The 16,337-nt window shown below is 42.4% G+C and overlaps 1 protein-coding gene and 1 long non-coding RNA gene across 11 annotated transcripts in view; one reads left to right on the plus strand and one right to left on the minus strand.

The window, feature by feature from the left end:
* The window catches only part of LOC145425134 (uncharacterized), a 323,553-nt gene that overhangs the window by 208,671 nt on the left and 98,545 nt on the right, over window positions 1-16,337 (plus strand). The window lies entirely within an intron of this gene.
* The window catches only part of LOC113011482 (NACHT, LRR and PYD domains-containing protein 3-like), a 102,794-nt gene that overhangs the window by 34,099 nt on the left and 52,358 nt on the right, over window positions 1-16,337 (minus strand). For all 10 annotated transcript variants that reach the window (XR_013905065.1, XR_013905064.1, XM_080296928.1 and 7 more), the window contains 2 exons: window positions 10,019-10,195; window positions 774-947 (listed from right to left, as the gene is read on the minus strand). Coding sequence is in view for 8 of the 10 variants with exons in the window: in XM_080296928.1 (XP_080153054.1) it covers window positions 774-947; window positions 10,019-10,195 (351 nt within the window). In the remaining 2 variants the exon portion in view is untranslated. The remainder of the gene's footprint in view (window positions 1-773; window positions 948-10,018; window positions 10,196-16,337) is intronic.

Here is a 16,337-nt window from a genome sequence, read left to right on the forward strand (position 1 = left end):
AGTTCAGTATTGAATACGACATAAAATAAACTATATACAAAGTGTATTTGAATGGCAGAGACACAGAAATATCTGCATGTAGCACAGAGCCACGGCTCTGTGTCTGAATGAGTCTCACAGACCTGAATGTGCTGTTGAAGCCATTTATAATTATAACGTAATTCTTTACTCGTTTGATCTGCTCCTTACCACAAGCCACCAGACATAGAAGTTAGTTAGTTTTACAACTTTTCTGACCGTTAAAAACCTCTTTATGGCCATTCATACTATACAAAGTAATTAGATATGTGGTATCTACAGAAATGTCAGAAGCTCAGCTAAAAGTTCACAAAACCATCTCAACAACCATGAAACAGCTAAAAAAGAAAGTGAACAGACCCCACAAAAAAAAAAAAAAAAAAAAAAATTGAGGATCCCTCTGTTCATCTGTGGAAACGTGAAGTGTAGTTTTGGACTTTCATTTACTGCTGGTTCAGTGCATTTTGTATGGACAGTAATGAAACCTGCAGTCTCAGAATCTGTGAGAAGTCTGCTTTCAGCACGCAACAGCATTGTTGTGCTGTCTGCTGTGGATTGACCTCTGCAAACTCATCACTATTTTCACCATCAAGTTTCTACTTAGATGACAACAAAAGAGGAAGTAGTTCCTGACCCTTTCATCATGAGAGTATGTTGCCCTTCAGAACACCTCCACATGTCCTCTTATTAGAGGGCAGCCTTATTATTAATTTGTTAATTCTGTCACTTGATGAAAAAACAATGCTTAAACTCACCTGAGAGTTTCCAGTGTACAGTGTGGACTCTTCAGTCCTTCAGACAGAAGCTTCACGCCTGAATCCTTCAGGTTATTGTTACTCAGGTCCAGCTGTCTCAGATTAGAGCACTGAGAGCTGAGACCTGAGGACAGAGCTTCACAGCTGCTCGCTGACAGGTCACAGCGATTCAGTCTGAAAAATAACAGATAAACAATTAAAAAAAGAAAACACTTGTATGGAACACCAGGACTGTCATAATGAATTAATTAATTAATTAAAATTGGAAATAATTAATTAAATAAATACTTTTTGACACATTTAATTAATTAATCTTTGACACATTTAATTAATTATTTATTTCACATTTTAATTAATCATTGCCACATTTAAATAATTATTTAATGGTATATTTAATTAATTCATTTTGACACACTTGAGTCCTTCAGGTCTCTCCATGAATTTATTTTATCTGTCAACCTCACCCATCAAACTCAGGGGGTGGGGTTAATGCTGATCGAGTCAAAACCATTGCTTTGGCCTGGTGGCCATTGTTTTTAGCACACAACAACCAGCATGTGGAAACTAACAGAACTGAACTTTGAAAAACCCTGTTTGTGTGTCACCAAATACCATTTTAATATTTTTTTAGCCGAGAATGTAGTGGTTTAATCTTCAGATGTCTGGTCGGCTTCTCAAGATACAGCCTCTTTGCAAAAGTGATTCGATGATTTCGGAGATGTCTGCCCAGCCCAGTCTCACTGCAAAGCGTGGGATAGACCCGCTCGCCTCCCAAGCAATCAAGCTGTTATTACTGCCAACAAAGCGCAGGCCCTGGTACACAGCTACCATAACCCCCGCAGTACACTGACTTCATTTACTGAGGTTATATTTACCGGGTTTTTATTTCCTGATGTTCATATGTGTCATACTTGTTCCAGTCGCCAATTCTGAATTATAACTACCATTAAATACATGTTTAAGGAGGAGGGAGAGCAAATAAATCCGTTTAACACTTGATCTTTGGGTTTTGGGCTGTCAGTGCGCCCCAGGGCAGCTGTGGCTACAATGTAGCTTGCCATCGCCAGTGTGTGAATGGGTGTGTGAATGGGTGAATGACTGAATGTAGTGTGAAGCGCTTTGGGGTCCTTAGGGACTAGAAAAGCGCTATACAAATGCAGGCCATTTACCATTTACCATTTTTGTTCAGTAATCAGCGTGACCTGTGTATAAATACATAAGAGATAACTTTGGTGTTTCCGTCATGTAGTAACTACTAGCTATAACTGTACAAAGGTTGTTCGACACTATGAAACACATACAGACTTCATGATGTTCGGCTAATATTTTTATTGTGAATATTAATCATGCTGACCTCGCTCTGTACACCACGGAGCGAGGTCAGCATATCCACGATATCCTCAGCTCCATGAGTTAACACAGAGTTTCCCAGCTGACAAATCTAACGGTCATCTACGAATAATTCACGGGTCATATCAATATGATTTTACAGAAAATCATAATTATTACTGCCAACTATTCCAGAGATGTGAATCTACAGCATAAAGAACACAAAAATATAGCAGTCTAACGCATCACTGTAACAGAGATGAACCGTCAGTTTGTCGCAGATCAAAGTGGAATGAAAGTGATTGGTTGAACAGGAGTTCGTGATCTGTGTTATCTGCGTTTTCATCAGCGTAAGAGACTCAGCAGCAGATTAGAATAACATTTATACATTTAAGAAATCACCAAATTAATACATGCAAGAAACGATCAAACCTGTTCCGACAATTTGAGTTTGTATTCCCTCAGCTGCAGACTCGCTGCTGTTTAAATGTTTGAGAGCGAATATTAGATAGAAAACAAACGTCAAACAAAAACTCAGTCTGCGTTCACATTTGATATGAGGCCAGCATGTATTATGGCTGTGTCCTGTTTTAAGATATCATGTATGTAAAATTGCGGTGCTTGAAAGGGGCTTGAGCACACGCCCCTTTCCTGATGGGTGCCCAAAGTGCCCTTTTGTTGAGGCAACTTTAAAAAAATATATTTATTTTGTTTAATGTGTGTCTGCGTGCAGAGTCCTGTCTGTGCCCCTCAACAATAACATTTAACTATTAATCACAGTTTTGCTAAATAAAAGGATCTGGCTTGCATCAGTCACATGATCACTATTAACCAAGGATCGCCCTTGACGGCAGAACGCGCTGGTTACGAGACGGGAACGAGCTCACAAAGAGCACGCGCATTTGTTGCGGTCCGGAGCTGTAGGAGAAACACAAGTTAACTCAGAGACACAGACTGATGCGACAAAACCAGTAAGTAGGTGTACAGCGCACACTGTAGTGTGTAGCACCCAGGAGTATTAGCTTATTACGTACACGTTGGTAAGCTGTCTTGTTGCAACTGACGAACTGAAACAAACGAGCGTGCTGTGTGTGCAACAGCGCGACAAACATTACCTGTCCTTTTATTAACTGCACAGGTAGTGCTGGTCACAGCTGCTGGCTACCTGTGTAAGGCTGTCATGGGTCTGTAGCTCTGTCACCGTTTTAGGGAACATATTTAGTTTTAAAGTATTTAGAAACATATTTAGTTTTAAAGTAAGTTTCCGGGCTTTTCCTGCCTTTCTGGAGGGCTTATATTTCACTAAAAACGATCTAATATGCACGTCCACATAATTATGCATTATTATAATTATAATATTTTAAAAACATACGCTGTATTTTAAAGAACATACATTAAGACAGATTATATTAGATATATATTTTAAAATGCTGATTTTACAGCAGTAAAATGATTGTATCTCTACAGTTTAAAAATGTAATAAGCTTTGCCCTGCACAGAGTGGATAGTGAAACAAATGGAATCATCATAAACACATTATTTCATATTTATTCCTTTTTCCCCCTCTTTGCTTTATTATTGTAGCTCTAGTAATAAATAATAATGCAAGGATATTGGATCAGCACCATGATGCCCATAGTATATACAGTATACTGAAGAAGGTCTAAAATGTCCCTGTGTGTGTGTGTGTTTTATTTATATGGATTTTTTTTTAATTATTACTAATGATATAACATTGTCCAGACATGGCTGGTAAGGACATGAGGAGTAAACAGTAGGAGCTGTGTGAGGCTACTAAAGGTAGTGGATCCCTCAGCAGCTGGATTACAAAGAGCATAGGTAACATTAACACATGTACTGTTGTTGGAGAGGTATTTCAGTATAAAAAAGAATAATAAGCACAACTGGAATGTTTTGCTTCTATAACATTTTTCTGTCATCATTTTATTATAGATGTAATATTTCTGTGCAGGTTCATGATGAACACGCTGTTGCAAACTCTGCTCCTGCAGGCAGAAGAGATGGTAGGACACGCCCACACAGGCACCTTCAGGAGAAGGCCCCACTAGGGCCGTAACAGTGGGATCAAAGAGAGAAAAAGTCCTGGTGATGCTTTGGGAGGGAAATGATTGAAGTGTGCTATGAGGAAGTGACTGGGAGATTTTCACACATTTTCCAGTCCTTCCTGGAAAGTTCCCAGCATATGGAAACAAAGGTTAAGTGTCCTATGGCATTCAGTGATGATGGTGCTGTGGCCCCACCACCTCCACCTCTTTTTAAAAGAACTAACTGTAGTCTGAATGTTCAAATGGAACTAAGACTTCCTCCACTTGGTGGCAGTATCTGATGAGAAAGTGTTATTGTAGCTGGCTAGTAGTCAGAAACAGGAAAATGCAGGATTTGTGCTGAAACTGGAAAAAGTGGTTAGCACTAGTGCCTTGAAGCAAGGAGGTTGTAGGTTGAAACTTGTTGGTCAGCTGGGCCTTTCTGTGGAGGTTGGATGTTCTCCCACAGTCAAATGAAATGCTGCATAGGTTCATTGGTGCTTCTAAACTGGCTGTAGGTGTGGATGTGAGAGAGTGCTTCTATGGCTTTGTCCCGATTTAGTATGAGAAGTGCGGAAGTGAGAGGCGTGTGAAATGGGACAGTCAAGCCTTCGTCGCGCTGATCAGGTTGCCTAGCAACCATGATACTAACCACGAGAAACGTTACATACAGCATTGTTCGACAGAAATGAAGGAGAAAAAATGTTTTTCTGGTCATTCATTTTTTTGTGACATCACTTTGATTAGTTGAGTATCTGAGGCTGAGACCACAGGACTGTAGAACATGACTGTTGGGCTTCATTTCTGTACTGAACAGTCATTTTAAGATTAGTTAGTAAATAACAATTAGCTAATGTTGTTCATGAGACTAAAATCATCTCACTTTGGTAATGTAAATATAATATGGCCAATATTATATTTATGTCAGATTATTTTTATATTATATATATATACTGTAAAAAACACCCAGCACGCCCCTGCGGGCGGTTTATCCTTCAAGCTCGGGTCCTCTACCAGAGGCCTGGTAGCTTGAGGGTCCTGCGCAGTATCTTAGCTGTTCCCAGGACTGCGCTCTTCTGGACAGAGATCTCCGATGTTATTCCCGGGATCTGCTGGAGCCACTCGCCTAGCTTGGGAGTCACCACACCTAGTGCTCCGATTACCACGGGGACCACCGTTACCTTCACCCTCCACATCCTCTCAAGCTCTCCTCTGAGCCCTTGGTATTTCTCCAGCTTCTTGTGTTCCTTCTTCCTGATATTGCTGTCGTTCAGAACCGCTACATCGATCACTACGGCCGTCTTCTTCTGTTTGTCTACCACCACTATGTCCGGTTGGTTAGCCACCACCATTTTGTCCGTCTGTATCTGGAAGTCCCACAGGATCTTAGCTCGGTCATTCTCCACCACCCTTGGGGGCATCTCCCATTTTGACCTCGGGACTTCCAGGTTATACTCGGCACAGATGTTCCTGTACACTATGCCAGCCACCTGGTTATGGCGTTCCACGTATGCCTTGCCTGCTAGCATCTTGCACCCTGCTGTTATGTGCTGGATTGTCTCTGGGGCATCTTTACACAGCCTGCACCTGGGGTCTTGCCTGGTGTGATAGACCCCAGCCTCTATGGATCTTGTGCTCAGAGCTTGTTCTTGTGCTGCCATGATTAGTGCCTCTGTGCTGTCTTTCAGTCCAGCTTTGTCCAGCCACTGGTAGGATTTCTGGATATCAGCCACCTCCTCTATCTGCCGGTGGTACATACCGTGCAGGGGCCTGTCCTTCCATGATGGTTCCTCGTCTCCCTCCTCTTTCTTGGGTTTCTGCTGCCTGAGGTATTCACTGAGCACTCGGTCAGTTGGGGCCATCTTCCCAATGTATTCTTGGATGTTCATTGTCTCATCCTGGACTGTGGTGCTGACACTCACCAGTCCCCGGCCCCCTTCCTTCCGCTTAGCGTACAGCCTCAGGTGCTGGACTTGGGGTGAAAGCCTCCATGCATGGTAAGGAGCTTTCTTGTCTTTATGTCAGTGGCTTCTATCTCCTCCTTTGGCCAGCCTATTACCCCAGCAGGGTACCTGATCACGGGCAGGGCGTACGTGTTGATGGCCCGGATCTTGTTCTTACCATTCAGCTGACTCCTCAGGACTTGCCTGACCCTCTGCAGGTACTTGGTGGTTGCAGCCTTTCTAGCGGCCTCTTCATGGTTCCCATTTGCCTGCGGGATCCCCAGGTACTTGTAACTGTCCTCTATGTCTGCAATGTTGCCTTCTGGTAGTTCAATCCCCTCAGTTCTGACTACCTTCCCTCTCTTTGTTACCATCCGACTACACTTCTCCAGTCCGAACGACATTCCAATGTCATTGCTGTATAGCCTGGTAGTGTGGATCAGTGAATCGATGTCTCGTTCACTCTTGGCATACAGCTTGATGTCATCCATGTACAGGAGGTGGATGACAACTGCTCCGTTCCGTAGTCGGTATCCGTAGCCAGTCTTGTTAATGACCTCACTGAGGGGGTTCAGGCCTATGCAGAACAGCAGTGGGGACAGAGCATCTCCTTGGTAGATCCCGCACTTGACTTGTGCTATGGGCTTGGAGTTGGCCTCTAGTGTTGTACGCCACATCCCCATTGAGTTCCTGATGAAGGCTTTTAGGGTCCCATTGATCTTGTACAATTCTAGGCATTCCAGTATCCAGCTGTGGGGCATTGAGTCATAGGCCTTCTTGTAATCAATCCAGGCAGTGCACAGGTTGGTCAGTCTGGTCTTGCAGTCTCGGCTGACTGTTCTGTCTACCAGTAGCTGGTGTTTTGCGCCTCTTGTATTTTTGCCAATTCCTTTCTGTGTCCCGCTCATGTATTGACCCATGTGCCTGTTCATCTTAGCCGATATGATGCCTGACAGGAGCTTCCATGTAGTACTGAGGCAGGTTATTGGTCGGTAGTTGGAGGGGACCGGTCCCTTCTTGGGTTCCTTGGGGATCAGGACCGTCCGACCTTCGGTTAGCCATTCCGGGTGTCTCTCGTTAACTAGCAGCTGGTTCATTTGTGCTGCCAGACGCTCGTGGAGTGCAGCCAGCTTCTTTAGCCAGTAGGCGTGAACCATGTCGGGCCCTGGTCCAACTCTTCATACTGGAGACCCTTTCTTGGATATCTGCCACTGTGATGGTTACTGGACCCTGTTCAGGGAGGTCGCTGTGGTCTGCCCTCAGATCCACTAGCCACTGAGGCAACCCACGTTATGGGTTGCGTCCTTCTCCCATATGCTCTTCCAGTATTGCTCCGCCTCCAGCCTTGGTGGTGCTGTTCTCTTATTATTATTGTTCCCTTGCCACTGAGAGTACACCTTTGCTGGTTCTGTGGAGAACAGCTGGTTGATTCTTCTGCCTTCTATCTCTCTGGTGTACCTCCTCAAGCGGCTGGCCAAGGCTGTGAGTCTTTGCTTGGCAGTTTCTTTCCTTTTCTTTCCTTTCTGCAACTCCGTTCGTTGGCTAACCTACTTTGATCTTGCCCTCTAGCCTCCTTCTCCATGGAGGGTACTGCCCCTTGTGGCTGTTCAACTTGTAGCCAAGCATCTCACTGATCACTGCTGCCGTATTGTAGATCAGCTTGTTAGTGTCGGCAATCGTGGTTGTAGGTATTGTCCGTAGTGCTGCATTAACATCATCTAGCAGACCTTCTGAGGGTACTTCACGTAATCTTGGTAACCGGCTACGGGGGATCCAGGTTTCAAGCTTGGCCATGATCCTATTTTTCAAGTCAGTTCCTCTCGCACTCAACAGTCCTTCTCCTATCGCACTTGGGGCTATGTACCCAATCTCGGGTGGGGGTGATGATATCTCCCCCCTGACCTGGCGTCCTAACTCCTCCTTGCCGTAGCATTTGTGTTGTACCTTGTCAATCTCTAGCTGTGAGAGCAGTCCCTTCTTTCGAATGTTGGAACACTGAGCTACTAGTTGTTTCGCCGTCATTGTGGATGTTGGGTATCGAAGAATCCATAGGTCCGTCATCCTATTCATGTAGCCCCTTCCGCCGGGGTTATATATATATATATATACATATATATATATATATATATATATATATATATATATATATATATATACATATATATATATATATATATATATATATATATATATATATACATATATATATATATATATATATATATATATATATATATATATATATATATATATATACATATATATACATATATATATATACACACATACACACATACACATACATATATATATATACACACATACATACACACACACACACATACATACACACACACACACACATACACACATACATACATACATACATACACACACAGGTGGCTGTAGCTCAGATGGCAGAGCAGGTCAGCCACTAATCAGAAAGTCGGTGGTTCGATCCCAGGTTGCCTCCTAGCTGCATGTCAAATATCCTTGGGCAACCCCATGTTTGCCTACTGGTGGTGGTCAGAGGGCCCAGTGGCGCCAGTGTCCGGCAGCCTCGCCTCTGTCAATGCGCCCCAGGGCAGCTGTGGCTACAATGTAACTTGCCATTGCCAGTGTGTGAATGTGTAGAATGTGTTAGGGACTAGAAAAGCGCTATACAAATGCAGGCCATTTACCATACCTTTGCCGGCATGTGGCCAACAGTAATGTTTTAATGTTCTTCATTATTAAACATTCGCACATAAATAAGTGACATAATATTCAGTACTTTCTTTTGAAGGTTCTCTCTCCAGCCGCTCCGCTTCTGCCGTATTTTGCCGCGCTATGAATTGTGGGATATATGGGACAAAAAAGCGTGCACCGGACCACGCTTGATATTTGGGGATATCGAAGGCGCATTTGGAGTACGCATTTGGAGTACACTTGAAATTGGGACAGCCCTCATCGCGTCGCTCTGACGTAATAGGTCTCAAAACGCGTACTCGAAGCGTGCGGTCACTAAATTGGTACACAGCCTCTGTCTTTCTCTTTTGGCCCTGTGTTGGACTGCTCACCTATGCAGTTGGACCACGCCTCTTGCCCTATGACAGCTAGGGCACAGACTCCAGCACTGTGAGCCTAAGCTGAATAAACAGTTAGCAAAAATGATTCAAAGATGGCCTGAAATTCCCCAGTTAGCAGTTTGGTAGATAGCTATGACATGCTAATCCCATCCAACAGCTGTATTCTAACTGTAAGCTGATCCCTGCTGAGCCAAAGCCCTTTTTAATATACAAATTACAACCTTTAATAGAAACCTATTGGTCAGCATCTTATTAGCCTGCTGTTAGCTTCATTCCACAGAAAACTGATAGAAACTAGCAGAGCTCATGAAGAATAAAGAGAAATGTGATGACTTAAAGTCTTTGAAGTGATTCAGATAATCTCTGTCCACTCTTTCATTCATGTAAGCTTTCTAATGCAGCTTTGATCTTCACAGTCTGCTTTATGAAACTCATTCTAACCCTGAATGTCAGAGTGTTCCTCCTTCTCTTTCCCATCATTCATGCTGGCAGTGAAGGAGATTTGGATGTTGGATTGTGTTTTGGATGATGTGTGTATGTTTGTGTTGGACTGCTGTCTGTAAAGCAAACGGCAATTTTGGTTTGGATTTCATGTCAGACGGACTTTAAGGTGGAATGAAAAGTTTTAGAGTTTCACAGTGAATTATCCAGTGGAGGATTTTTCTTCTTCTTTGAAGGTTTGAAATGTGAAGATTGTTGTGCTACAGACAATGGACTAAACCAGAGAAGAAGAAAAAAAAATTTATCCATGAAGATCCTCATTGTGGATCAGTATAATATCAGCCTGATGTCTGCAGCTTAGTGTCAGCACAACTTTCACATCATATTCATCTCAGCACAATTAAAACATGGTGACTGACCTCAGAGTTTCAAGTCCACATCCTGGACTCTCCAGAAAACCACATAGATGCTTCACTCCTGGATCCTGCAGGTTGTTGTTGTTACTCAGGTCCAGCTCTCTCAGATGGGAGGGGTTGGGCTTCAGCGCTGCTGCCAGATAATCATAGCTGATCTCTGAAAAACCACACTCCTTCAGTCTGTATAAAGAATGAAAGATGTATGTTTATTAGACAAAATGGGAGTGTTACGTCCCCTGGCTAGTCTAGGGGTTTGAAGGGACTAACATCAAGGTAAATAGTGAAGGAGGAGCGAAGATGGTAATATTAAAAGGATTATTCCATCCTAGCCTTGAAGTAGTCCTGGTTCAGACTGAGGGATACCTTCAGGGAGAGCCAAGGCCAACATAACAAACAAAACACCCCTCATATGAAAATAAAAGAAACTTACCTAACTCCTAAGAAAACAAAATATACAACCTATAACCATAACCTACCTAACAACACAAATAGGAGAAAACAGGGTGTCAAAACAAAAGGCAGCTCTTCCCTAAAGGCAGTCTGAACATGAAAACACAAAAATGCACATACAAGTCACAAAGGCATGCAAGCCTGTACAGGTATGGCAATCAAAATGGCCAGGGGGCCAAGAAACACAGCTCCACAGGCTAGTAGCTCTCTGCTGATTCTGTGAGTAGCATCCAATCAGGACAGAGGAGGTGGAGCCTAGACAAAACATAAGGAGTCAGTTGAAAGAAGAAAACCAACATCCTTCTGGGGGATGTAACAGGGAGCTTCAAATCATTCAGCGTTTCATAATCTCTTCAGAGCTGAAAAAGGTTTAGAAAATGGAAACTCCAAACAGCTGAAGCCAACAGGAAGCAGCTTCATACAAACACAACAAGAGAAAAAACTCTGAATGTTTCACATTAAAGTCGTACATTTATCATAAAAACTTGAAACAGACTTGAACAAGTCATGTTTTTCATTCAAGGAACCACGTGGCTTCACTTTTAAAGGTTAAGTGTGAAAGAAATGGACATATTTGAAGCCCAACAACACCTTTTTCCAGTCACATTATTAAAGCAGACAAACTACAAGTTTATTTTCATTCCAACAAGTCATCTTCTGACCTGGACTAACAACACTGGTCTATGTGCAGCTGGCTGTGAGACCAGTGCTCATGGACCGTCTACAAAGTGCAACACTAAAAGAACATCACACACTCATTTGCTTCCAGCACATTCACACAAACATCTACTGCCATTATTGTCACCAAACTCTGTGGATCCTTTATTGCAAATTCAAATAGGATCAAATGGTCAGACAAAAGAGGGTTATGAAGCTACTGAATCATTTTCTCAGAAATCAAACAAAATCATTGACAAACATGTTTTTACAAACTCAGTGTTGGACTTTAAACATCAGGTTATCCTGGTGATCAAAGTCAGCCATATTTGGATATTTCCCACAATAATCAAACCAAGTGGTTATGAAGAAACTCCATCATATTATTCTTCAACATGTCCCAGGGTTCCTCTGGGATCATTGGAACTCTTAGAACTGCAGCATGTTCCAATGATTAGAGTATAAAGTCAGAATATGATCCACTCACTTCTACATCAACACATATTTTAACATGGTTGTGTCATGGTCTGAGTGAGCAGCTGGAAATTTCCATCAGTGCCTGAGCATCCTCGGATCCGTGGGGAGGGCTACCACAGCTTCATGCATCTGGAGCTAATTGGGGCAATAAGGCCAAAGGGGATTTAGGCTCTGCGCTGTCATCTCTTCCATGACAGTTTGTCAGCTACCTGATGTTGTTAACAGGCTCTCACGTTCATGCTTCTGTTCTCAAGTAGATTGACTTACATTATTTCTTGTGCTTCAGGACTTTTCTCCAGTGTCGACTAGGGCTGCCATGATTTGTCGACTAGTCAAAATTACGTTAACTTTCAAAATCGTCGACGACTAATTTAATAGTTGACATGTCGTTTGAAGCTTTGTAAGATCCTGAAAGACGCAGGAATAAGTAGTAGGATTTAAGAGTGTAATAATGGACTGAAACAGATGATGGCAGGATGTACATGCATGTACATGCTGCCGTTAAACACAGAAGAAGAAGAAGCAGTTTCCAGTATCGTAGCTATATCCAAATTTAGGGGCTGCAGCCTTCGGAGGCCGCATTTGTAGGCTGATTATCTTACAGCGACGCAACAAACGTTGTTCAAATTCGAAGACTCCTCCAAATGCGGTCGACAAATGCATCCTCCGTTTCCCCAGATTTGAAGGATGGGTCAGATGGATCTTTCGTGGCCCACAATATCCCAGGATTCATAGCGCGGCCCAGCCAATTCCAGTTTCCAACAATGGCGGCAGCTAGTTAGTTTAATATCACTGTTATTACTCTTTCTGGGTCACAAAATAAATTTTTAATATATTTTCTGGCGAGAATGTAGCTGTGAAAACTTCAAATATCTGTTCAACTTATCAAGACATCACATATTTGCAAAAGCGCTCCGACATTTTCGGAGAAGTCTGTTACCCACCATCGCAATAGCTAGCACATGGTTTTCAAATCCACCAGTCTTTCGCTACTCAGGTTAAACATGATATATAAGTCACTTAGATAACTTAAAAATGTTGTTTGGCTTTTTTTCAGTATTTTATTTGCTCCTCAGTAGATTGGTTTGGCTGAGATTAAAGTTATAGTTTTTAAACAGCTGAATAAACGTCAGACAGAAAACCAATTAAACCGAGTGAGATGTGATGAGTGTGAGATGGTAGAGAATTCACTCCAGTGTCCTGTTATATTTTAGATACCAAAGAGCAGGCGGCTGAGTTTATTAACCCTTGTATGGTGTTCGGGTCTGTGAGACCCGTTTTCAGTTTTTCTCAAAAGAAAAATTAAACAATGAATTATTTTTTCAACCTGAAATTCATTGGCTTTGGCTTATTTTCTGTGAAGAACATAAATCCGAACTAATTTTCAATGACCTTATACTGTACCTCCCCCCACACATTTACATTACATACAAGGTGTTCGGGTCCACTGGACCCAGGTCTAATAAAAGTGTTGAAAGTGTAGGTCCTGTGTTCCCACACTCTGTCTTCCTCCTTTCTGGTGCTGTTGATAGTGTTTTCTTCCCCTCCTGCTCCGCACAAAGTTGCAACATTGTTGAAAATTCAACTACCAACACTGTCTGCTCTTACATTCCCACACATTTTACCCTCTTTCTTGAGGGATCCAAATTTTATTTTCTCATACCCTGTCCCACCTGCAAATTAGGGGCATAATACTATAAATAAGACTTTGCCAGTGTGGTTCTTTATCACAACTGATCAAGATGGCAAAAGATTATCTGCTGCGAGGGCCATCCAGTTGATTTTGGAAGAGAGAGGAGCTTCTGATGATGATGTTGACAAAGAGGTTTCAGAATATTTCACATTTCTGAAAATTCAGAGTCTGACAGTGACTTTGAAGAAGAGGATGAGGTTGAGCATCATTTAGTAACAAAACGAAGACGAGTACCCCATCTGCTGCCAGCTCCAGGACCAGAACAAGCCCACCAGACAGCAAGTGAAGAAATATGGATGTCAATAACTGGTGAAACTGAATGGTCTTCTTGCCCAATGAATGAGCCACCCTACAGAGCTGCTACTGTGATAAGCCAGGGCCAACACGGCTGACAGTTACTCATGTGCAGGACATCAAGTCTTCATTTGAGCTTTTCATCCCAGATTCCATCCAGAAAATTATTCTGGATTGCAGTAATCTACAAGAAAGGTGTGATTTTGGAGAGAGGTGGAAGGAGATGGACCAAATTCATCTAAGAACCCCAAAGTAGGCCTTTGGGGTTCTTAGATGAATTGCAGGAGTTTTCAGGTCCAAAGGGGAATCCACAGAATCCCTGTGGGATGCAGAAACCGGCACGAACCTTTCCGTGCATCAATGTCTCTGGAAAACTTCCACAAAATTTCCAGGATTATCCGTTTTGATAACCGAGACGACAGACCAGCTCAACGGCAGAGAGACAAGCTAGCTGCCATCAGGACAGTGTGGGATAAGTGTGTGCACCACCTCCCCCTGTGTTACAACCCTGGGCCTAATGTCACCATTGATGAGCAGCTGATCCCATTTAGTTGTGAAACATATTGCTTCACGTGTAAATGTGTTGTCTTTCCACTCACTCCACTTGATTACAACTGATTTATTTTTTTTAGAACATTTTATAAAATAAAAAAAAAACGAGAAGCACATTAATTCATAAATGTGATCTAACAAAGGTAAAGGGGAAAAATTAACCATGTTTACTGTTCATATGGTTTGTAATTGGGATGAAGTAAACATCTGTTGAGTAATTTAACATAAAATTGTTTGATAGTGTTAATTTGGAAAGCCAAAACTCTAGCGGGTCTACCAGACCCATGAACACTGGCTGAGTAACAAAAATATGAACACCACACAAGGGTTAAACTCCACCAAGACAGTCTGCAATTTTAATTAAAAGTTTAATAAACTATCATCTTTTCTTTATTTTTAGTTAGCACATACCTTAAACACTTCAAGCTGTAAGCTAATGATAGTTATATAAGAGCAGATGCATGCTGGTGCAATAAGCTGTACGTTTTACGTCCAATGGATGCATGATCTGATTAGTCGACTAATCGCAAAAATAATCGGTGACTAGCAATGTTCCCTCTAATTTTTCATGTGTCTGAGCGAACACACAAACTCCCTGAGCGATCTCGAGGACCACTGTGAGCGACATCAGACGTGTGCACTGTGGTCACACCAGCATCAAATCCATCCAAGTTACATGGTTTATTAAAATAGGTGGTTCATGTAGTATCAGGTAAATGATAAAAGCTAGGAACTTTTGTGCTGGGGTTGTTGAAGAAGCATAAAAAACTCAGTCAAGCTGAAACTGCAGTTTTCAGGCCTCTCTTCTGTGGAACCAGCTTCCAGTTTGGATTCCGGAGACAGACACTATCTCTACTTTCAAGATTAGGCTTAAAACTTTCCTCTTTGCTAAAGCATATAGTTGTTTAATATGTGCATTCAAGGACATGTCTTGGTCAAAAAAGACTCCAAGGTTCCTCACAGTGTTACTGGAGGCCAAGGTAATGCCATCCAGAGTAAGTACCTGGTTACCTGAGTAAAATAACCTCAGTTTTATCTGAATTAAGAAGCAGAAAGTTAGCGGATATCCAGTTTTTTTATGTCTTTAAGAGTTGGGTGTCACCTGCATAGCAGTGAAAATGTATGTCTTCTAATGATGCTGCCTAGGGGAAGAATTTATAATGTAAATAGAATTGGTCCTAGCACTGAACCTTGTGGAACACCATAATTGACAATAGTGTGTGAAGAGGAATCTCCATTTACATGAACAAACTGGAGTCTATTAGATAAATATGATACAAACCACTGCAGCGCAGTACCTGTAATACCTACAGCATGTTCTAATCGCTCTAATAGGATATTATGGTCGACAGTATCGAACGCTGCACTGAGGTCTAGCAGGACACGCACAGAGACGAGTCCACTGTCAGAGGCCATAAGAAGATCATTTGTAACCTTCACTAAAGCTGTTTCTGTGCTGTGCTGAGCTCTGAAACCTGACTGAAACTCTTCAAATAAACCATTCCTCTGCAGATGATCTGTTAGCTGCTTGACAACTACTCTTTCAAGGATTTTTGAAATGAAAGGAAGGTTGGAGATTGGACTACAATTAGCTAGGACAGCTGGGTCTAGGCTTTTTAAGTAAAGGTTTCACTACTGCCAGGTTGAAGGCCTGTGGTACATAGCCAATTATTAGAGATAGTCTCCAAAAGGACCGGGTCCCCCGACACAAACAGGGTAACATAGTGTACGCTGTTAAGTGCCAGGAGGATTGTCAGGATTTATACATCAGGGAAACCAAACAACCTTTGGCAAAGCGGATGGCACAACACAGAAGAGCTACCTCGTCAGGCCAGTACTCTGCAGTCTATTTACACCTACAGGCCAGTGGACACTCTTTCAATGATGAGGCAGAACACTGGTTTGAGCGCGGAGTCAAGGAGGCCATTTACGTGAAAAGGGAAAGACCATCTCTGAATCGAGGAGGGGGCCTAAGGGTACATCTTTCGCCATCTTACAATGCTGTGATTGCAGCCATTCCCCAACTCGGTGAATGGTACTCATGGCCATCAGTGGTCTTTGATCAGTGGTTGTTGATCAATGGTCAAGAGAATTTGCATAATTAAGATTAAGGAACTGACCTCCCAGCCCATTGTTCCTTCACTGGTTTGGTTTCAGTCTTTATGCAAATGTACCGTTTATAAGATTGGGGAAACCAGC

Source organism: Astatotilapia calliptera, chromosome 3, assembly GCF_964374335.1.
Source record: "Astatotilapia calliptera chromosome 3, fAstCal68.1, whole genome shotgun sequence".
NCBI classification, from domain to species: domain Eukaryota; kingdom Metazoa; phylum Chordata; class Actinopteri; order Cichliformes; family Cichlidae; genus Astatotilapia; species Astatotilapia calliptera.